At 48.4% G+C, this 21,851-nt stretch overlaps 1 protein-coding gene and 1 long non-coding RNA gene across 2 annotated transcripts in view; one reads left to right on the top strand and one right to left on the bottom strand.

The window, feature by feature from the left end:
- Positions 1 to 2,232: 2,232 nt before the first annotated feature.
- Positions 2,233 to 7,028, bottom strand: SIX1 (SIX homeobox 1). Its single transcript, XM_060141881.1, has 2 exons — positions 6,194 to 7,028; positions 2,233 to 4,119 (listed from the first exon to the last, which is right to left on the bottom strand). The coding sequence occupies exons 1-2, from the start codon at positions 6,751 to 6,753 to the stop codon at positions 3,825 to 3,827; spliced, it is 855 nt and encodes a 284-aa protein (XP_059997864.1). The 5' UTR covers positions 6,754 to 7,028; the 3' UTR covers positions 2,233 to 3,824.
- Positions 7,029 to 10,018: 2,990 nt separating this feature from the next.
- Positions 10,019 to 21,851, top strand: part of LOC132529877 (uncharacterized) — a 35,774-nt gene continuing 23,941 nt past the window's right edge. Inside the window, exon 1 of the long non-coding RNA XR_009543602.1 lies at positions 10,019 to 10,097. This is a non-coding gene — a long non-coding RNA (uncharacterized LOC132529877). The remainder of the gene's footprint in view (positions 10,098 to 21,851) is intronic.

The raw sequence follows: 21,851 nt of genomic DNA, 5'->3' as shown, positions 1-21,851 counted from the left end.
AAAGAGCGAGACGCGACTTGAGCTTGGGAGGTGGCTCCTGGGTGCCCAAGGCCACGGCAGCTGCGTTGTCCCCCGAAGCTCAGGCCTTTGCCTCCTCCACGGTCTGGACCTTAGAGGCTAGCCTCAGGGGCTCCGCAGGCCGGGCCACCAGGCCCGCGCCTGGAGCTGCGCAGTGATGCGGCTCCCGGGACGCGCGCGATTCTCCGTGAAACGGTGAAGCGGCTCCACCCGGGTCCGGGGTCGGAGAGCAGCGGCGCCCTGATTTCCCGCGCCTTGGGAGGGCAGAGTGGCAGGAGCAGCCACGGGAGTCTGCAGGTGGCAGGAGAAGCTCCTCCAGTTTTCTGCAGCCGGAGACGCGCGGAACGGAAGCCTCCGGCTCCCTAACCTGGAGTTCTGCTGGGAGACTTGACCAAAGACCTCCAGGCGGGGGAGGCGGTAGGAGTGAAGCCCCCTCCAGCCGCAGCCGCCGCTGCAGGCGCGGAGGCTGCGGCGGAGCAGAGGAACAGCCGTTCCGTGCGGGGTCAGTGCCAGGTGCCCGACTCGCCCTCAGGGTGCGGGAGAGAGCGGCGTGACAAGGGTCACAGCTCAGCAAACTCAGAGTTCGCCCACAAGCACCAATGCTACTGCCTCTTCCTGGAAGCTTCCGCTTCATCTCGGGGTCAAGCCCAACCTGTCCTGCCTGGAGAATAGTTCAAGACCGGCGGTGCCCGGCCTCAGCGGCCTCCTTCTCCCTGCCCGCAGCTCGTGGTGCTTTGGGGACTCTTGAGTCCCTACCTGCTAAGCCAAATTCAGGAACCGTCGGCCAAGCCCCTTGGCCTCCCGAGCATTTAAGGAAGCTTCGTTCTCAGCCAAGAGGTCAAGGCAAGCAGGCAGTGGGGACCCGAACAATCCTGTGTTCAGATCTAAAACGTAAAAAATTTAAAAATCGCCCTAATATGTTATTGTTCTCATCTTACTTGATAAAATTCTGTAAGGTTTCATCCTAAAAACTATTTATAAGCCGTCGTTCATTACTTTGGGTTCTCCTTATGAAATCTGTAAAGGAGAAATCGAAAAGTGGCTTTTGATTCAGTTAAACTGTGAAGCCGAGAAGGTAAATTAGAGGTCCCTTAACAGCAGGTCCTTGAAGATTTCCTCGAGGGAAAAAAAAATATGGTTAGTTCCCCCTAATGATTGCTCTAAAATGATTGCCAAGAAAACTCAAAGCAATATTCAGCTTTCTCGCTTCCTCCTGCTTGTCCCTGGTTTATCCAGACTGAGAGGAGGATGGTGAGGGAGGCACATTGTGCAATTTCTTATTAAACACATCTGGAATTTGCGCACTCTGGATCGAATGCCAGGGATTTTACAAAGAGTTTATGACTGTGACAGAAAATTGTCCTTTTAACGAGTTTACAAGCAGTAATCACAGGGGCTTTTACAGGACCGGCCCACTCTGCTCCTTGCCAGATTTGCAGACATTTCCAAGATTCACCAACCAAGGGAGCAGGAAGTGGGCCGGGGTGCCCAGGGAGACAGAACTTCCACGAGTCTAAAATTATACTAAACAGAGCTGGAAGAGTGGGGGGGTAGTCATCTGGGTAGGAAGAGAGGGCATGTAAGAAATTAAAGTAATTGGCCCTTCCTATTTTTCAGGGAGATTTCCGCGGTGTCCTTTGAAGCCTGTCAGGGTCATTGAAAGCTATCTTTGTGCAGGGTGTTTGTTTTGGGGAGTGAATGTGAAGAATGCGAGGAGATCCCCTGTGAGAGCCCCTCCTGCAGAGGGTGGCATTTCTCCGTGGCCCAAGACGTGGAGAATAAACACCCTAGTGACTTAAATAAACACCAACTTAATGATCCAAAACACTAACAAGGGAGATTGGGACCCTGAGCTCCCAATCCAAAGGATGGTCTCTGAGCGGCTGTGTGAACATCTGTCCATCACTGAGGGGAAAAATGACTTTATAAGTAAAAGTGACTACAGTTAAGTACAGTGACCCTTTCTCCCTGGAACTCAGTCACAGCCATTTAGCATTTTAAAAAAAAAAAAACTCATAATAAGAAGGCCTTAATCTCCCCATCTCCCACCCCCACTTCTAGATCAGGACAGGAAAGATAGGAAAGAGTAAGAAAGAAATGAATATATTAATGGTGACACAGATGGAGAAAAATCAAAATTATGAAACTGTCATGTCAGAAAATAGACTTCCTCTGGGGAGTAATATTTTACAAAGCACAAGCAAGCCAATCCTGTTATCCTGAGTAGAATTTTAATAAATAATGCCATTTGTTTCACTAATTTTAAAAGCTAAATACAAAGATACATCATTTTTGCCCCAGGCAAAAATAATTTGGAGCCTACATGATTACTGGGATTTTTCTGGACACTATCAGGCAGCGCCGCAAAGAACTCCTGTCCTGTTGGTCTGCTTTCTATTTGCACAGAGTAATTCACAATGTTGCTATCCTTGTACAAGTTCCCTTTTTTTTCCCCCCAAGCAGATAAATTATTTTACTTTCACAGTCTTGTCATAAATTTGTTAATAATACAAAAGAGCTAACATACGAATGATGTGGAGAAGAGCTAGTGGTAAACAAAACTGCATCTCTAAATAATAAAAAAATAAATAAATACCCCAAAGCTAAATTCACTCTTTTTCTGTCATATAATTAACTCAGTCACCACTCTTGGTTCAGGGGATGGCCTTCAAAGTACCCTGCAATTCATAACCACCATTAAGTAAGAAAGCAAGAAAACTATTCGTTTAAAAAAAATGGGGGGGGCCCAATGACAGCAATACACAACTCACCTTTCAGAAACAGAATCAGTACTCCTGGTGTTCTACTAAGTTTTAATTTAGACTGGTTTAGGTACAATAGAAAAGAAACCTGAAAACACATGCTGTTTTAGTAACAAATACCAGGTTGCTAGATTTGTTACCTATTTTTGCAAGCTAGAAACTAGGAACAGGAGAAACCCTTAACAGGAGGCTACAGATAAGAAAGCTTCAAGGGCATGAGAAGTAATGGCATTCAGGAAAGTGTTTTTTCACACTGGTACATTTTTAAAGTTTGCCATAAAAAAACCCCAAGAAAACAAACAACAACCAAAAACCCCCACTAAATTTGACAGAAGTATTTGTATTACTAATGGTCACTTCTATTTCTAACTGCCTCACATAGAGAGCATTAAGACATTTAGGCACTTGTTTTTTCCCCTAATACTGTTCTTTCATTTTAATCTACATAAAATTGTTTAACACTAAATATGAAAATGTAAACTTAATTTTCCCCATCAAAAAAAGTTATAAGATCGTATTTTTCCTATTCACCTTAAGAATGCAACCAGTTCCTCCCAGGCTGGAGGATCTTTTCACTATTTTGCTCTCCTCTCTCTCTGTCTCTCTCTCGTTTTCATTTCCTTTTCCTCTTCTCAAAACATTTTTCCATAAATAAATTAAAATGAAGTAATTAAAATCCAGTTGATTTTGTAATTCCCATTCATTGAAAAGAAAAAGAAAAAAGAAAGGCTACTGAAGCTGGAACACGGGTTGCCCAGAACCAAGACTGGGTGACTGGATATTTTTGTTTGTTTGGGTTGTTTTTTTTTTTTCTTTTCCCTGATCTCCACACTGGGAGGGGAAATAATGCAAAAGTGGAAAGAGTTGGAGAGAAGAGGGCACTGAGCTTGAGATCGCTGTTGGGTTTGAATTTTAAAAAAGATATTTGTGAAAGTCCACCATTCCTTTATGCGCAAAGAACCCCAGAAACAAGCTGCAAAAATGTTCCTGATTTCTATTTACAAGTGTCCCTAGTCGCTGCTTCGAGGCCCCAATCCCTCCCCCTTAGGACCCCAAGTCCACCAGACTGGAGGTGAGGGGGCCCAGCAGAGAGTCCTGGAGCTGATGCTGGTGGGCTTGCAGGCCGTGGGTGGGCTGAGAGGCGGTTAAACCTGGGAGAGAATAGTTTGAGCTCCTGGCGTGGCTCATATTGCCCTGCAGCAGAAGGACCGAGTTCTGGTCTGGACTTTGGGGAGGTGAGAATTCTTCTTCTGAGCTGGACATGAGCGGCTTGCCCCCTTCCAGAGGAGAGAGTTGATTCTGCTTGTTGGAGGAGGAGTTATTGTTTTCAGTGTTCTCCCTAAGAAATAGAGGACAACACCATATGGTTAAAAAAAAAAAAAAGTAAGTTAAAAAAAAGTGTGAGATGGAGGGAGGGGAGCTGGAAGGAGGAAAGGGCCATTGTGCAATCAGTCATTGACCCAAATGGAGAAGCCCTGCCCTCTCACCCATCCCCAAGGGTCCTAGGGGAAATGAAGAGGCAGAAGAGACTTGAGAAATGGGGAGCTACGGACAGAGCTCCTGGGGAGCCAGGTCCCTTCCTCTTCCAGATTTTAGAAAGCCAGATCAGCAGGGCTTATTTGAAACATAAAAATTATTCTTAAATTTTTGTTCAAGCAATTATTTTTAAATACCTATCAACAAGTACCACATTTAGAAGTAATGAAATTTGAAAATCTTCCAACAAATGATTGTTGGTGATGAAGAAAATGATCGGGGGACGAACAGCACCCAATGAACAGATGTTTGGTGGTGAATCAAGTCAATTGTCCTGTTCCCATCTGAGGAAACGATTAACCGTCGAGTTTCCCTGCCCCTGCCCGGAGGTTGTGGTCTCAGAGACACAGGACAGGTCATGGGAAGTGGTGTCCAGAGCGGCCCAGTGACCTGAGTAAACACAGGGAGCGCAGCCAGTCTCTCCGATTTCATCAGGGAGTGGGCCCTCGGGCCTGGCTTAAAGGACGGCCTTTTTTAAACTAACGTCTACCTGGAACTGTACTGTTCCTGTCTCCGTGTTACTCGCTCAGCCCGCAGTCCCTCACGGCCCTCTCTTAGACTCCCTGCGGGCATCCACACCAGCGCACCCATTCCCCACAGGGGAACTTCGCGACCCCGTACAGCCGGAGCCTGTGCGAAGAACCGGGGTCTCAGTCTGGGCGCTCGGTGCTGGTGAACTGCAGGGTCTTGTAGCCCTTGGCGCTTCTGCCTTCAGAGGGCTCGGCCGTCCTCCCCACCGCGGGGCCCGCCTGTCTCCCCAACTCTCTCCCCAACTCTCTCCCCATCTTTCGCAGTCTCTCCCAGAGAGCCCATTTCAGCTATCCAGACTCTGCTTTTCCACCCAGAGGGGAACAAGGCGGCGACATCTTCGGCCCCCAGGCTCCGAAGCGAACAAAAGAAACCTAGCCGACTCGGGAGCTTAGGTTTCCCCCAAACTGCCCGGCTCCCCGAAGCGCTCTCCCCACCGCCGCAGCCGCCGCCGCCGCCTCCTACACGCTCTTCCGAATCTCGGTCGGAAATTCTACAGCAAACGAGTGGAGCCGGGCCAGGTGGCCGGGTGTGTTGGCGTGAGGAGGGCGGGGGCACAGACAGGTTAAAAAAATACTGCTTTCTGAGCTCTGGGGCGAGAGAAGTCTGCGACTGGAAACCCCTTCCTCACCCGGGGAGGGGGGCGGGGGGGCGGCGCGGACAGCGAGACTGACCAGCCTCGGCTCCCAGCCAGGCTCGAGGGAGCCGACGAGGAGCAATCTTTTTTGGGCTCGGGGCGCCAGGGAGTAAATGCAGCGCCAACTCTCCCAAAGCTCTCTTTTCTGTGGATTTCTTTTGAAAGACTCCTCCCTTTGTACAGCTAGTGCGGAATTAAGCGACCTCTCACCCAGAAGACTACCAGGACAGAGCGATTGAAGGACGGGGCGGGAGTGGTGGCTGAGAAGTTTCAGGCCAGCTCCACCCTCACCGGGAGCAAGAGGAGAGAGGTTCGAGACCCCTAGGCCCCACCGAACCCCTCTCCTCGCGATACCAATCAACACTGCCCTTCTAAGCTGATCTAGAAACTCACTCTCCACCCGCCACTCCTCGCCCCAGCCAGCCAAGGAGGCATGAAAAACAAACCTAGCGCCAACATTTTCCAACACACATCCAAGGAAACCCACGCGCGGACGCTCAAATCAGATGAGCCCCCCCCGCCCCACCCCTAGCAAGCGATCTCAGAGTTCACGAACTTTCGCCGCAGTGCCGCGGAAGCCTGGGCGCCGCCCGGCGGAGGGCTCCGGCCGGCTGGGTGGACACGGTGGCTGGTGCCTGCGGGGGCGGGAAGGGGCGGCGGGGACAGGAAGGCTTCCCGGGGTCGCCCGATCAGCGGGAATCACTCCGCGTACCTTTCCTTGGCCTCGGCGGCCCGGTCTCTTTGCCTCCGGTTCTTAAACCAGTTGCTGACTTGGGTGGTGGTGAGGCCGGTGGCCTCGGCCAGCTCCCGCTTCTCACGCGGCGAGGGGTAGGGGTTATGCGCGTACCACTCCCGCAGCACGCCCCGCGACTTCTCCTTGAAGCAGTAGCTGGTCTCTTCGCCGTCCCAGATGGTGCGCGGCAACGGGAATTTTCGGCGCACCCGATATTTGCCCACCGCGCCCAAGGGCCGGCCGCGCAACTTCTCGGCCTCCACGTAGTGCGCCTTCAGCCACAGTTGTTGCAGCTTGGGGTGGTTGTGAGGCGAGAACTGGTGGCTCTCCAGGATCTTGTAGAGCTCGCGGAAGTTGCCGCGGTGGAAGGCGACCACGGCCTTGGCCTTGAGCACGCTTTCGTTCTTGTGCAGGTGGTCGCAGGCGGGCAGCGACCACAGGAACCTGCCCAGGCGCTCCAGGTTCCCGCCTTGCTGCAAAACCTCGCATACGCACGCCACTTGCTCCTGCGTGAAGCCGAACGATGGCAGCATCGACATGGCTGGGGCCTGCCGGGGCGCACTGCCCTGGCGCACGCGGCAGGGAGCAAAGCCGAAAAAGCAGGAGGAGGCAGCCGCAGAGAGGGGGGCGCGGCTGCTCCTAACCCCCTCCCTAGGCTTTGCGAAGGCTAAAAAGCGAGTCGAGACTTGGGGACGGGCGGCCGAGTTAGTGGAGGAGGAGTAGGACTCGCGCTGGACAAGGAGCGTCCGGCTCACTCCGCAGCTTTTCGGGCCTCGCTGGCTCCGGCCTCCCGCCGGGTGGATGCTGCTTGTTGCCGGGGAACTTGGTTTCTGTTCTCCCCGCAGCTGCCTTAAAGCGCGCAGCGTCCCCGGCGCGCTGATTGGCTGCGGGCGGCGCCTATCCGGGGCTGGCCAGCCCGCGCGCCGCCAGGCCGGGCCGCGAGGCCGCGCCGCCCCGCGCGGGGAGGGCAAGGCTGTGCAGCGAGGGATAGGGAGTGGTGGGAGGAGGGGGACCGCGAGCGGTGGGAAGCGAGGGGGGGTGGGGTGGGGGGGAGGGAGCGGTGCTTCTCGGGGACGGGGGTGGTGGGAGTGGGTGAGCTCGTCAGGACCTTGAAAAGTGAGCCCCCTCTGCAGTGTCACCTAAGGGCAGCCGCGCACATCTCTGCACAAATCAATGACTCCAGACCTTCTGATTCGCCTCCTCTCCCTCCATACCCTGTCTCTGTCCCTTGCAGACTTGCCCTTTCCCGGTGAGCTCATATTTAATTACCTTAATGTTGGAATGAATAAGTAATGGATTGATGAATAGCTTATGGAACGCGATAAATAATACAAGAGCAGACCAGTGCTCCGGGCTGCAACCGCTGGAAGAATGGCTTCTCTCCCGGCTGGCTTCAGCTCCAGGAGCCAAGCCTAATTTCCTCCTCTCTTCCCTCCTGCCCCCACCTCCCTCCAAAAGTCACAGATACTCCCGGCTTTATAGCGCTTCCCTCATTCTCAAAAGGCCGCGACTATTTAGGACCACGCAAAGAGTTGTGTAGAGCATAGTTGCTGAGCAGATAGAGATGCCGAAGGTTCATTTATGATTTGGTATCTTAATGTTCTATGGTTTAAGTGGGCAGGCTTCTGGACTCGGTTTCCCCATTAGCGTGGTTGCATTTTCCAAGGCCACCTCTGCTACCGAGGAATGCCGAGAAGATTTACTTGCTATTAGCAAAAATGCTTTGGGAACCTCGCGCGAAAGGCGCTGGATGGGGTGTAAATTAAATAAAACTGTGTCCGGCTCCAATAGCCCTCTGGTTGTAACATAATCCTTGCCCTGTTCTGAGAGGGACACTGCCCTCAAAGCGAGAACGACAGCGGCTCCAAGAAGATTAAATAAAGAGGTGTGTGTGTGTGTGTGTGTGTGTGTGTGTGTGTGTGTGTGTGTGTGTGTGTAGATTGCAATGCTGGCCTATTTTACTGCCAGGGAATGAGAGATGTCTTGCAGTTTCAGTCCTATCATCTCTTATTTTGTGTATGTGTGGAGAATGCTTATTAAAACTACACAAACAAATGAAGCTGTAATTATCTTAAGCCTCATTTGCACACCTTGTTCCAAAGCAATTATTAAAAAGATTTTGAAAACAATTAGCGTCTCTAAACAAAGATAATCTATTGTCAGAGCTGAGACTGGCAGGAGATAAGAACAATGCATGGAGATAAGGGGAGCCAAACGGTGGAAGGAGAGTGACTTTATGACTATACTTATCTCTGATTAGATAACTTCAAAACAGAATTTTAAGTACACTTCAAAAATGCTTTTGATTTAAATGTCTCCTCTTGGTGAATGCAAGGAGCAAACTCTAGGTTCTTTAAACTTGCTCGTCTTCTTTAAATATGTTTTGATTCCATCAGCAAGAGCCCAGCATCGCAGAACCATTTACATATTGAGACATAAGTGGGAGTGGAAGAAGGAGAAGCACGGTGTCTCTTTCCCCTTGTATTATTTATATGGTTTTAAAATAATGCACCCAGTCCAATGCACCCTGCAATGTACATCTTAAACTCATGAAGGGTTTCCACTCCCTAGCTGTCTCTCAGGAGGCTCCGAGTAGACATGAAGCTGCTTCTCCGCTGAACTCCCAAACAATGCTTTTTGCATCTTTGAAACCCTGCAGTATCCCATGCAATTAGACCTTGGAAATAGATGCTGATATTTCAATATGTTTGGGATTATTTTTAAGTGCATTTAATGGGTGCATATTATTTTAAAAGAGCCCCTACCACACTGTGTGCCCAATGACTTACTTTCTAAACTGGAAAACTGGCAAAGCTGAGCCCAAGCCCATGTGTCTGGTAATTTTCCCTGGCGGTCTTATTTTAGTGCTCATGATGTTTCAGATGAAGTCTTGAGGAGCTGCAGTGTCCTGCCAGAAGGAACGTCTCTGCTTGGAACAGTCCTTATTGACATGGCAGCTGTGTGAGGACTGGAACGGAGGCTTAAACTCGGCTCTAAAAAATCAGTTAATGCCTAAAGTCTGGAGCGAGTGCGCAGAATTACAATGTGTGTGTGTGTTAGAGGAATGTGGGGGGGGGCGGGAGTCTGTAAGTACAACCAAGTCTCTTAAAAGACAAACGGTAAATTGAGTATGGGGTGTACTTTATAATTAACAATTTTGTATAAGGAAATGAGGCACAGCTTGGACAAATAAGGGCAGGTATTGATTTACAGGGAGCAGAGAGATGACAATTAGACACCAATATGACCACCTTTTTTCCGGCTTCCTCCAGACCTCCCTGCCCACTTCTTTTCATCTCTCTTCAAAAGGAATCAAGACGCACTAGACGTTGGCGACAACTGGGAAGACGACCGTGTGGATGCCGCGATTGCGGGCACCGGGGTTGATGTGATGTGGTGCTCGTCTTTGGAGGCCGTGCCCGGGCCCGCCAGCCTTTCTCCTAGCGTTCAATCCAGTAGATCGCGTGACTAGAAAGGAAAAGTGCCTTTCGCTTTGTACCAACGAGCCTACCTGCTATTTCAATCCCTCGGTTAGGGGAACCAATCGTTATAAATGTTAATTATTGGCTCAGATATATAAGGTTTCCCAAAATGGAACCTTTCACTGAAAACCACTAAAAGAGGTAAAATGACATGAATTTACAAACCACATAAACCAAATGATCCATTTTAAATCGCACACAGAAAGGTTTGAGTTGTTCTAGTAACTTAAAACCTTTTGCTGTCAATGCAAATCACAAGAAAACAGAGATGCGGCGGAGATTTAAAGGCAACAAGCAACTCTAGCTGCTGCCCTCGCCGCTTCGCGGCTCCCGAGGGTAACGCGGCTGGAAAGGAGCTCCCAACACCAGGCTTCTGCTCTCCTGTGCCTCCCTCCGTACAGGTAACAGCCGGGTGCGCACAACTGGTCTATGGAAAGGTCAATGCAGAGGCACCAGTTGGTGCTGGGGTTTCTCGGTCGGGTTGACATAAGGCCTTGGTTCAAAAAGCTCTGGCTGGGACCCACTTGTTTCGCTTCTGGCTTGGAGCGAGATGCTTTGAGGCTCCCGGCCGGCTTTCTCGGAATTCCTTTGCCATTAAGAACGACAGTGGGGATTCTACTCTACCTAAAGATATTTGGAAGGGAAGGGCTTCGGGAGGTGTCTCTTCAATAAATTAGCGTCGTCGCTCTGGGGCAGTGAGAAGACTCCCCAAATCCTGGCTGAAGTGACAACGTCCATCTTTTTCCTCTACTTGGTCGGAAACTCCAGGTGCCCTCGACCCTCGGGATCCCGGGCTCCGATGGCGGCGCGGCACCCGAGCAGCCGCCCACCTGCCTCCTGGGGGACGCTGCTCCCCACGAGCTCTGAATAGGCCGAGGGCTCAGGCAGGGCGATGTGCGGACCCAAAGGAGAGAAACCCAAAACCAGTCCATTAGTAAATGAGTTTTGTGTTGTCAAGGTTCTTTCCCATCCACTTGCTGTTCTGAAAAATAGATCACGTTTCGTTATCTTTAGTGGGAATCTGCAACGTGACACCGGATCCGCGCGGCCCCCGCCTCTCTCTCCCTCCCTTCCTTCCAGCCTCGCTTGGCCGGGCCAAGGGGAGCCGGCCGGCCTCCTTGGCTTATTTCTGAACAATGAAGATTTGTCTGTTCCCCTAATATATTTATGTATGGAGGTAGGGAGGGAGTTTTCTCCTGGAAGCGGGAAACATGCGAGCAGAGCCTCCCGCTTCCTTGGTGCGAAAACGCAGCGGCAGCCCAAGACGCCGGGAGGCTGCCGCCCCCTGCCCACACCTGGACAAACAGAGCGGGCTGCGAGCCCAGCTTGCTGCTAAAAACCGTGCCGCCCCGCGCGGCTCCTGAAAATACAGTCTCCACATTGTTCCGGGGTCGGGGAAGGAAGAGAGAGGAGAGAGAAAGGCTGAGACACACCGCCGCGAGGGAACTCAGATTGGACGGGGACAGTGCTGGAGTGTGTGTGTTTGGAGAGGTTATCCTCTCCCTCTGTGTGTGTCCCCAGGTCTGGTCTCTCTCCCTGTCTCTTTCTACCTCATCCTCTCTTTTCAGTCTGAAAGAGGAAGCTCATTCATTCTGTGTGTGTGAACCTCTGATTCCTTCATTCTCTCTTTTATTCTCTCTTATCTCCATCTCACCCTCTGTCCCTTTCGTTCCCTCGCTGCCTCATTCTCATTCTTCTCCGCGTTTCTCTCTCTCTCTCTCTCTCTCTCTCTCTCTCTCTCTCTCTCACGCCACACCCTCTCCTCTCTATCTGGATCCCTCTATTTTCTTTTTCTTTTTTCCTTCTCTCTCTCGTTCCTCTCCATTCCTCACGACTATTGGCGCCTGCGCCTGCTTCCCCAGGACCAGGAGCTGTGAGGTCTCACAGAGCGTGCTGTGCTGATATCGGGCACCCAGGCAGCAAAGGGCGAGTAGACTCTGAAGCCCGAGCAGGGGCGTCTAGCTCAGCTGGTGGGGACCTGCCGCACTGAGTGGTAGTGGTGGTGTGGTTAAAAAGGTGGGGGCACCCATGGAGGACTGAGGAAGGTGGGTTGGCCACCTGGGGGGAAGAGGGCAGATTTAAGCTGCGCTCTGCGAAGGCTCGGGCCCAGAGACTTGCCAACGGCCAGATTTGAGTCAGAAGACACCACTCAACATTAGATAGATGCCAAGCACCTTTCTGGAAAGTGAAGGAGAGTGTTGTAAGAATCTGTTCTTAAGAACCTAAGACACTCTTGCCTCTTTTGCTTTATTAATATTACCTCAGGGCAAGAGTTCTTATCTTCCACTGAATTTCCAATCAACTTTTTTGTCAGCTAATGTACATCCTGTATACTGCATCTGTCTAAGCTAAGAAGAATTTCCTTTTGGGAGGTGAAAGCCTGCAGCTCCTCCTGTTCAGAGGAAAGTGCTAGTGATGGTAATGCAGGGTGACACTAAATAAACAGTTAGGGTGGACTGCAAAGATGGAGTTAATTATCCAGTGAGCTGCGTTTCAGCCCAGACCATCAGGGGCTGATTTGTTTTGGCTCATAGTCCGAGGAAGGAGACAAACCACTCTCTTCTCTACATCTCTTAGGGATCCTGATCGTTCCTGTCGCAAACAAAATAAAAAACAAAAATCACTACCGAGTTATCACTGTTTCAATTAAAATTTGGTTTATTATTCCTCTGCAGACTCTGTGAAAATGTCCACTCCATTGCCCCATAGCCCTTGAGAGAAGACCCAAAATGACTCAAAAATGCCCTCCCTAAGTCTTTTTGTAGGGACCCATTGGTAAGGAAAGTGAACATCCAGCATTCCTCCCCATCTCTTCACTTAGATTCTTAAAATAAGTTTATAAAAACACGTATTTATAAAAACTAGATGTTGGCCTGATTTTCACATTGATTTCCTCCCCCCCCCAAATAATCAGGCTTCGTGAAATTTTAGATGGAATTAGATTTATTGTTTGCGTGATTCACTGACTATCTGGTTTCCTCAGGTAAGCCGGAACTTATATGTAAATCCTAGTAACTTAAAACTTCTCCCTCCTCACTTTGCTCTTCCCTCCTTCCCTTCACCCACCTCCCCTCTCCGCCACATTCTGATATTAATAATCCCCGGCTGCCCCTCTTTCCGGGTCATTACGGTACTGCTGGTCTCTAATCAATCCTAATGCGATGGCAATTGGAGTCCCTGATGACTGCGGCTCGGGTTTCTTGTAATGGCTCTACCACATTTTCCTGGACCTCCTTCTTTAACCTGAGATGCCAGGGGGACGAGTCCCTTCTCGGCTGCTGATTACTTCAAGATGTGGGGGCTGGTTTGAGCAGAAGGGGAAAGAGACACGCGCACAGCGTGGCTACCACTACAGGCTGGGCGGCTGCGGCGAGCAAGGCGTCTGCCCGCCGGGAGCTGGCACCCCAACGCCTTTTGCTACTCCCTCTTTTCTTTTCTCCCCATTTTCCAGGCCCAAACTCACCCTGGTGGACCGAGATGAAGATTCTTAGAGGTTTTCTGTGTTTGTTTGTTTTGTTTGTTTTTTCCCTTGATGCGGAGACGCCTCGTGGTCTCTGGGCCTCTCCAGTTCTCCAGGGTTCCCACCCTACAGCGTCCGCCCGGGCTCCCGGGCCAGGCCTGCCCCTCGCTCAGTTGTGAACGCCTCTCCCCAGTCATCAGGGCCGGCTCCTCTTTCCTCATGGCTGTTTTCTCCCAGTGCCATTCTCCCTCTCCAATTTTAGTGTAGTTGTCCCGAAACTGGATTCTTCCTCATCTCTCCCTCTGACCCTTGACCTCTCTTCCCTTCCTTATCCCAGCAATGCCTGAAGCTCCCAACCTATTCCTGACCCAAAGCCGAGGCCAGAAGCTTGGCCCTGTCTTGTCGGGATATGACCCCTTCTCTCCAGATCTCTGAAGGAGATCATCGCTCTGAATCCTTAACCTCTAGGGATAAAGGCCCAACACTTCTTTCTGGTTGGTGCCATTGGGAAAGAGAACCAAGAGTGGGAACTTGCGCCGTACCTCCCTCTCCCTGGCCGAAATCCTCTCGCTCGCCTCCCTACCCTCATACAGGCCCGGCAGAAAACCGATCACCACCTTCGCAGCATTTATATTCTTCCATTTCTCAGCCTAAAGCCATTTAGCGTAACCTGAGCCCAGGATAATTGCCACGTTTCTGCCGCGATACTTTTAAAAACAAGATAATGCTTCTGAATTGCGGAAGAAAGTGCTGCGGACAAATTGGGCGCTGAGCTGCCGAGACGGTTCGCTTTGTTAGGGGCAGCCGGTGGTTTGTGACTCAATTAGTGCATTTCTGGGAGCCGCCTGCGCTCTGCAGCCGGGTGAGCTTGAGGCGAACTCCCCCTGTGGCTCCCGAGCGCCGGGAACGGTTAGGAGGGGAAGGGGAGCATTTCAGGCCTCTATGTCGGTGCAAATCCACGCCATGGAAAATGTTTTTGCATTCCCATACGAGAACATTGTTTGGGTTCTAAAGAATCCAGGTTTTCGCGGACATAAGCTTGACTGCCTCTGTTCCCGAATGGGCCACGCGGCATTTGTCTGAAGCAGTAGTCCTCTGAGCTGTGGAGAATTAAATAAGGGGTGGAGGGTGCCCACTCACGCATGCCCCTCCGCGCGTCTCGCCCACCCGTCTGGGCTTGGATTTTGCAACCATTTCCAACATCGTTGCTGTACTTGGCGCAGCCCTGCTGAAAGCCGGCAGGGTGAGGCTTCCAGGCAGCCGGCGGGCCGCGAGGGGCGCTTTTAGGGCTTGGAGCAAGGCTGTAGGAGTTTTCCTTACCTCTACTCAAGTTCACCCGCCACCCCCACCCGTCACCCTGCTTGCAGGCCCGCGTCAACGTCTCGCTGGAGCATTCTGGGGTCCCCGGTAAGCTGCTCTGCCAGGTGTGCGCCGGCGCGGGGGAGAGCTCGCCGCGCAGCGTACTCGGGGCCCCGCCCGCCGGCCCGCTGTACCCAGCCTGCGAGAGCCGGGCGCACCCCCGCCCCGCCACCCGCGCCAGGAACCCCTCCCCGGGGCCGCGCTCGAGCTCTCGGGTGCCGCGTCTGCGCCGGGGACGGCTCCGCCCAGTTCTACAGCCAGAGGTTGGACGCTCGGGCCGAGCCGGCCCAGTGGCCCAGACTTGAGAAGGCTTCGGAGCCCGCCATTCTCTCGGGTTGTTCCCCTGGGTGGTTCTGGGGGCCGAGAGGCGTAGGGGCGTAAGGAAGGAGGGGACAGGGCCAAGGAGGGCGGGGGCGAGAAGGAGGCGAGGGGAGGTCAGCGAAGCTGGGAGGGGGTGCAGGCCGGCGGCGGGCACGGTGGGAGGAGAGAGAGGGCGCTGTCTTCCTGGCAAAGGATGCCTGGCCGGTAGGAACCGAAACAAAACAAAAAAAGAAAGAAAAGAAAGGAAAAGAAAATCTGCCCAGCCGAGCCCCGGGGGTGAGGGACGCGCGGCGGGGAGGGGCAAGGGTGGCATAGCGGATTCTCAGCCCACAGCCTGGCAACAGCTCCTCCAGCTGCGGCCTTAGTAGCGCCGCGTTGCCCCAAGCGGAACTCGCAGGAAGGGAGTCTTCTTTGGCCCTAAAGGGCCCCCCACAGTTGCCTTCCTTCAGAGCCATCCCTCCCTCGCTTTCTCCTTTGGAAAACTGGAGGCGTCGGAGTAAGGTCTGCGACGCTTCACTGGCGATTGCGCTGCCCCAATGTGCCCAAGGCGAGCAAGGGATAGAGGAGAATCTGGATCTCCTTTGCCCGAGCGGAGCCCACTTTTCGTTTTCCAGAGTCCTGCGGAAGGAAACCGCAACGGCAACCAATCCTTCCCATCGAAGCGCCGCAGCAAGTGGCCTCACCTGGTTTGGCTGCGCCTTGCCCAGGAACAAGGAAGAGGTAGAAGATCCTCTTATTTACTGTTACCGACTGGCCCGGTTGCACACTCGGAGACCAAAGGGTCCCGAGGACAATTGCTGTCAACCGTTCCCCACCCAAACCCACAAATCTAAAAACTGAATTTATATTAATTCAGGAGAAACTCCTCTATCATTTGCAAAGGATAATGTGTTCTTGTCTCTCCATGCTCATTATAAACAAGTCAAAGCAAAACAAAAGGATCTCATGTTTTGAAAGGTCCCTCTGTATTAATGAACGTAATTAAAGGCCCTCCAGGTTTGCTCATAGATACTAGAACCGATCATCCGCCGGAGAGTCCCAAGTTCCAGTCCCCATGTGAATTTCCTGGGGAGTCGTGACTCTTCCATAGGCCTTCCAGTAGAATCCAGGTGTCCCTGTAGTTCTGCCTTTAGCAAGAGAGCTATTTCCTAGGAGTAACTGGGTGGGCTGCAATCCGCCTGCCTCTCTTCACATTGAGAAACGCTTCTCTTGTGGGAACGTCTGTTTCTATTCATCCGATTTTCTAATTTCTTTGATCAGCCTAAATATTTTCTTGGCAAACGGAAATTGACCATGCCATGAATATAACAACCTGCTTGGAAAGAAGCTATTTTGTTTCGAAGCAGCAAGGGGGAAAAAGGCGGGGGTGGGGGGAGCAGAGAGCTGGCTGGTAGGAATGCCTGTAACAGATTCCTGTAAGTACGTCTTTTTCAGTCTCTGAGGCAGCTTTGTGAAAGCTGTCTTTCCCCCCAATATAGTTTCTTCCCTTTCTCTCCTCCCCTCAGATAAACACACACCTGGTCTCCTAAAAGTCTTTGATACTCTTTATAAAAAAAAAAATAGAACTTCAATTGACGCCTCTGGAGAATTTCCCTTTAAAACATAGATGAAAGGCAAGGTTAATACAATGTTCTCTTAATCCCTTTGCCTTGTGAGTCAAAATAAATATTTTCTTCTGCATGTGATTGTACGTCCTGCCATTTGGCTGTGGCTATAAGGAAATCGACCGGTAATAAAAGTGTTTTGAGGCTGTGTATTAAATGCAGTTCTCCTGAAATCAAGGGGTGAGGGGAGGGAGGAGCCTTACTTCACAGGCAAGAGTTGGTGGGTTTCTGAAAAAGCTGCAAGAAAAGGACCTTTCACCTCTCATTAGTGATGCCATCAGTGCTCGGGCAGAGTGGGGCTGAGGTCATGTTACATATGGCACACAGTCTGCTCAGCACTTGAAACGTCAGCTTTGAAATTTTAGAGAGGGGAAAGGTCATCTTTAATAAGCCAAAGTCTGGGCCTCCCATTGCCCTCTTTGCAAACTGGGTGGGTGTCCATATGCTTCAAGCCTGCATAAGTTTTTTTTTTTTAATTTGCAGTTTTAAGCTGAGTTTTTTTCACATCTTCATTTAAGCTGTAATGTTTTCAGCTGTTAATACACCAAAAGGCCTTTCATTTTTACAGCAACTTTGTCATCTTTCCTTTTCTTTTCATGCAATCATAAAACCGTCTGTTCTGAGTGATAGCTTTTTAGAACTCAACTTCCCAGGAGAAATGAAGTGTATCTGTCCATCTGCATACATGGATCCAGACATGTGGGCTCTAGGGTTACCCTTCTGAGTGGGTAATTTAGACTTCACTTTTGTATACTACATAATTTACTGAACCTTCAAAACTTCCATATTATGTAAAAGCTCTAGTTTCTGAAAACTTGCTGGTACTACGAAAATTTTTCATGCCATTTATTGAAATTTCACATTTTATTTTTACCATGTGGGGGAAACTCTCAAATCAGAATATGCTGATTCTTCTATAAGGTTTAAAGTTAAGGCTGACAGATGCTATAATGGTAGATATCGCACTGAAAAAAAAGTGCTAATATCTCACTTCCTTGTTCAAAAAATATTAGGAACATTTGTGAATGTTTAAACCTCAAATTTGTTCAAGAAGTGATGTCAGTCAAACCCAAGCCACTGATCTATCCCCAGATCTCTTTGTCACTGTCAATATGGATATAAATATTTTTCTTTCACGTCACTCTGCAAGGAACTTCTCAATAGTAGTTTGTCATTTATTCAGTTCCAGAAACTTTTTTACCTTCTGGACCTACTATCCAAGAAGAGCAGCCTCAGCACACCATTTCATGTATTCCTCACTTTTTAAAAAATTTTTTTATTTATTTATTTTTGGCTGCATTGGGTCTTCATTGCTGTGCGCAGGCTTTCTCTAGTTGTGGTGTGCGTGCTTCTCATTGCGTGTGTCTTCTCTTTGCAGAGCATGGGCTCTAGGCGCATAGGCTTCAGTAGTTGTGGCACACGGGCTCAGTAGTTGTGGCTCGCAGGCTGTAGAGTGCAGGCTCAGTAGTTGTGGCGCACGGGCCCAGTTGCTCCACGGCATATGGGATCTTCCCAGACCAGGGATCAAACCCAGGTCCCCTGCATTGGCAGGCGGATTCTTAACCACTCTGCCACCAGGGAAGTCCCTCACTTTTCTTTATGTCTGCCAACCCATTTTATCTGTTTATACATCCCAGATTTTGGTGGTGTTTTTTTTTTTCAGCTTTTTTCTTCTACATAAAAGTGACATATTTTGTACTTATAAACTTTATTAAATAAGACAAAAAAGTGTGATCAGCTTCAACCAGTAGACTCAATAATCTTTTTTTTTTTTTTTTTTTTTTTTTGTGGTACGCGGGCCTCTCACTGTTGTGGCCTCTCCCGTTGCAGAGGACAGGCTCCGGACGCGCAGGCTCAGCGGCCATGGCTCACGGGCCCAGCTGCTCTGCGGCATGTGGGATCTTCCCAGACCGGGGCACGAACCCGTGTCCCCTGCATCGGCAGGCGGACTCTCAACCGCTGCGCCACCAGGGAAGCCCCTCAATGATCTTTTAAAATTCCTTCTCCTACTTTGCAAATTGAAAACGCTGAAACAATCTTCAAATACCCTCTTGAGCCAACTAGGCGTTCCTCATACCCTCTTGAGCCAACTAGGCGTTCCTCGTTACTAAGGAATTTAATGATTGTGATATGCAGATATGTGTTGCTTTTGCTTTGTCTCTAGTTAGATTTTTCAAAAATCCTTAATTTTGGATGAGCAAAAATTTAAAAGAGCAGTTTGCATGATAACAACTGAAACTATAGGTGGGTAGAATAATTTCACAACCAAGAGTGACATCAAGTAAATAATTTATTTCTAATCACTTTCCTACATTAGCGTTTACTGCTAATAAGCTAGTAGACCTTGTGATACTTTAGCTAACCCAAAGCATTTGAGGCTTTGAGGACCCAAATTGTTTAAGTTCAATCGATCTAGTCATTAGTAAGTCAAGATAAAGATGCACACTGTAGTCTCAGGGAGTGCATATGTGTTTGGGAGAGAGGTATTGTTGCTTTTTTTGTTTTTGACTAAATTTTAAAGCTCCCAAAAATACTGCAGGAAAATTTAAGGGCAGATTGTGTTACTCCAGTAAGCCTAAAAAACAAAAAGTGAAATATTTCAAGAGGCAGATTCATCATTGACAGGTCAATAACTCATTAAAGGCCCATAAAAGGAATACTAATAATTTACACTTTTTATAGGATCCTTCACTCAGAAACCTTTAACATTTTACAAGCCTGATCTCATTCATCTTCTCAGAACTTTCTTAACTTTTCAGTATTATTCTTATTGCAAAGAGAGATTATTCCTATTACAAAAATATGGCAGAGAGGTTGTACAATTTGCACACGGAATTATAATTCAGAGGCAGTTTGGAGATAAGAACTATGACTCCCAATAAAATAAATAAGCAATAACGATACATTGTACAGCACAGAGAAATATAGTCATTATTTTGTAATAACTTTGAATGGAGTATAATTTATAAAAATATTGAATCACTATATTTTATACCTGAAACTAATAAAATATTGTAAATCAACTACACTTCAATTTAAAAAAGAACTTTGAATCCCAGATCCTTTCCAATTTATCTAAAAAGCAATTTTCCATAAAGAGATCAGATTCAAATGATTCTGATTTAGTGAGTCCTTGTAAAATTTTATCCTCCTTAAGTTAGATTCTATAATTCAGGTTCAAGATTTGTGAGAAATTTCATAAGTGTCTTTAAATCACTAAGAAAAAGAAAATGTAACGTAAAGTGGCACAGTCCACACAGGTCTGGTAATTCTTCCATCCTGTCTAGAAATAAGCCATAGTCTTGGTGCAAATGTCATGTGGGAGGAGACATACAGATTACAGAACTGTGAGGTAATTACTACAGCTTAACTGTTCCACAGAGAAGCTATTAAGTGTTCATAAACAGGGTTACAATAGAATACATATTCTATGACAAGATTTGGCCTGTATTTTCAATGCTTACAATTCTTTCTTTGGCTTAGTTAGGAGAAGAAATACTAGAAATTCCAGAAAATTAAGGATTTGGCTTGTCTTAAGGGCAGTGTTATCACGAAGTTTGGTGGGCATGCAAATGACGTGAGGCACTTGTAAAAATACCGTGGCCCAACCCCCCAGAATTTTTGATTCCCTAAGTTTAAAGTGGGATCCTGGAATCTGCATTTTAACACGCACCTCAAGTAATTTTAATGCAACTGGTTAGTGGGCTCTCCTTTGAGAGTAAACAATCACTCTGTGTAGGAACATAAAAAAGGGATGTCCTATCAGCAGGAATAAAATTTAAACTCCAAATTTTGACCTAACCAGAAATTTATTCTGTATGATTTTTTAAAAAATATTTATTTATTTGGCTGCACTGGGTTTTAGTTGTGGCATGTGGAATCTTTAGTTGCGGCATGCAGGACCTTTTAGTTGTGGCATGCAGGCTCTTAGTTGTGGCATGTGGGATCTAGTTCCCTGACCAGGGATCGAACTCAGGCCCCCTGCATTGGGAGCACAGAGTCTTAACCACTGGACCACCAGGGAAGTCTCTACTTTGTATGATTTGGAAAGAGAATTTTTAGATTAGGTTTTTTACTTGGGGGGTGGGATCTTTGGGTTTCTGAAGGATTTTGTAGGAATTAAAATGTTTCTAACTAATGACTAGATAAGAAATAGGAAATAGTTTGTCCTCTTCCAGTGATTGCTTCTGCTGAATGCATTAGCAGGGAAGTGACATCAGACAAGGAGAATGAGACAAGAAAGAAAAATCTCTGAAGACAATCCAAGCACCAGCCACAAAAATTAAACAAATCTCATTGGCCAAAGAACAGTATTACCTCCTGAGTACCACCTTAGAAACCAAAAGGTTTTTTAAACATTTCTCAATGTGCATGACCCCTTTAGAATAGTGTAACCCAATTGAGCCTCTCTCCCCAAAGATTTGCAAGAAATGGAGATGTTCTGGAGCATTGCCACAATATAATAAAAGGAATGGAAAATAAAATCTAAGAGGAAGTTAAAAGTGTTGTCTACACTGCAAATAATGGTCATTTGTTGCTTACAAAAGTATACAAAGGGTTTTTACAATAAAGAACACAATCACATAAATCACAGCTTCTTGCTTATGAGAGGGAGATTAAATACCCAAGATGGTTAATAATCACAGTTTATTATTTTCTCCCTTTGGAAACATAGTCACCAGACTCTTTGCTGTTGGTAAAGGCCAAGAAGTCACTGGATAAACCTGCCACACTAAGTAGAATCCCTCCAAAAACATTCTTGATGGACAACCCTCACCTCTGCTTAAACACATGAGTATTGGAGAACTCACTACATCACATCTGTTTTGCATGTTTCAAGACTCAACAAAACAAGAAAGATATGCATGGTGGTAACAAAGTCACATGGAATCCATGATCCATATGAGAGAAACATGGAGAGGATCTTCCAATTACTTGTTGGTAAAGTAGAAAGTTAGAGTAAACTATACTAGCTAAACTGCTTTCTCAAGTTTCCATTTTAGGCATTTCTACTGTTTGCCCACTGCCTAGTAGGCTGCTGGAGTTCACTATAGGAAAAGTAAATATTGTCATTTCAAATAAAGAACTGTTTATTATATAACAGAACAGAGGCTGCCTTCTATTTTTGAGACTCTGCTAAGTTAATTGGGGACAGTAGCCAAAGCAGCTGCCCAGGAGATGGTGTTTTCCAACAGCTACAGTCCTTAAAGCTAAGCTGGGTTCATGTTTGTCTGCAAAGTGGCAATCACATTGTTCTTTTCATTGAATGTTCTTTGGCTTCTATTGGGGTTGAGTAAATGGGGGCACCATTTGTACCATTTTACCAGCCCATTTGACTCCTGCAGTGAGGGCAAACCATAAGGCAGGACAGATCAAAGCCAGACCTGATGGCCTGCTACCATTAATGGGAT

The sequence above is a fragment of the Lagenorhynchus albirostris genome, chromosome 1, assembly GCF_949774975.1.
Source record: "Lagenorhynchus albirostris chromosome 1, mLagAlb1.1, whole genome shotgun sequence".
NCBI classification, from domain to species: domain Eukaryota; kingdom Metazoa; phylum Chordata; class Mammalia; order Artiodactyla; family Delphinidae; genus Lagenorhynchus; species Lagenorhynchus albirostris.
Note: the sequence above shows the minus strand (reverse complement) of the source record. Positions and strands in the feature narration are given on the sequence as shown.

Excerpts from the sequence above, each read along its gene's own strand:
- SIX1 (XM_060141881.1), bottom strand. The coding sequence starts at position 6,753 with ATGTCGATGCTGCCATCGTTCGGCTTCACGCAGGAGCAAGTGGCGTGC. Across the intron at positions 4,120-6,193 it reads GCCGCCGAGGCCAAGGAAAG|GGAGAACACTGAAAACAATA; the intron begins GTACGCGGAGTG and ends TCTATTTCTTAG.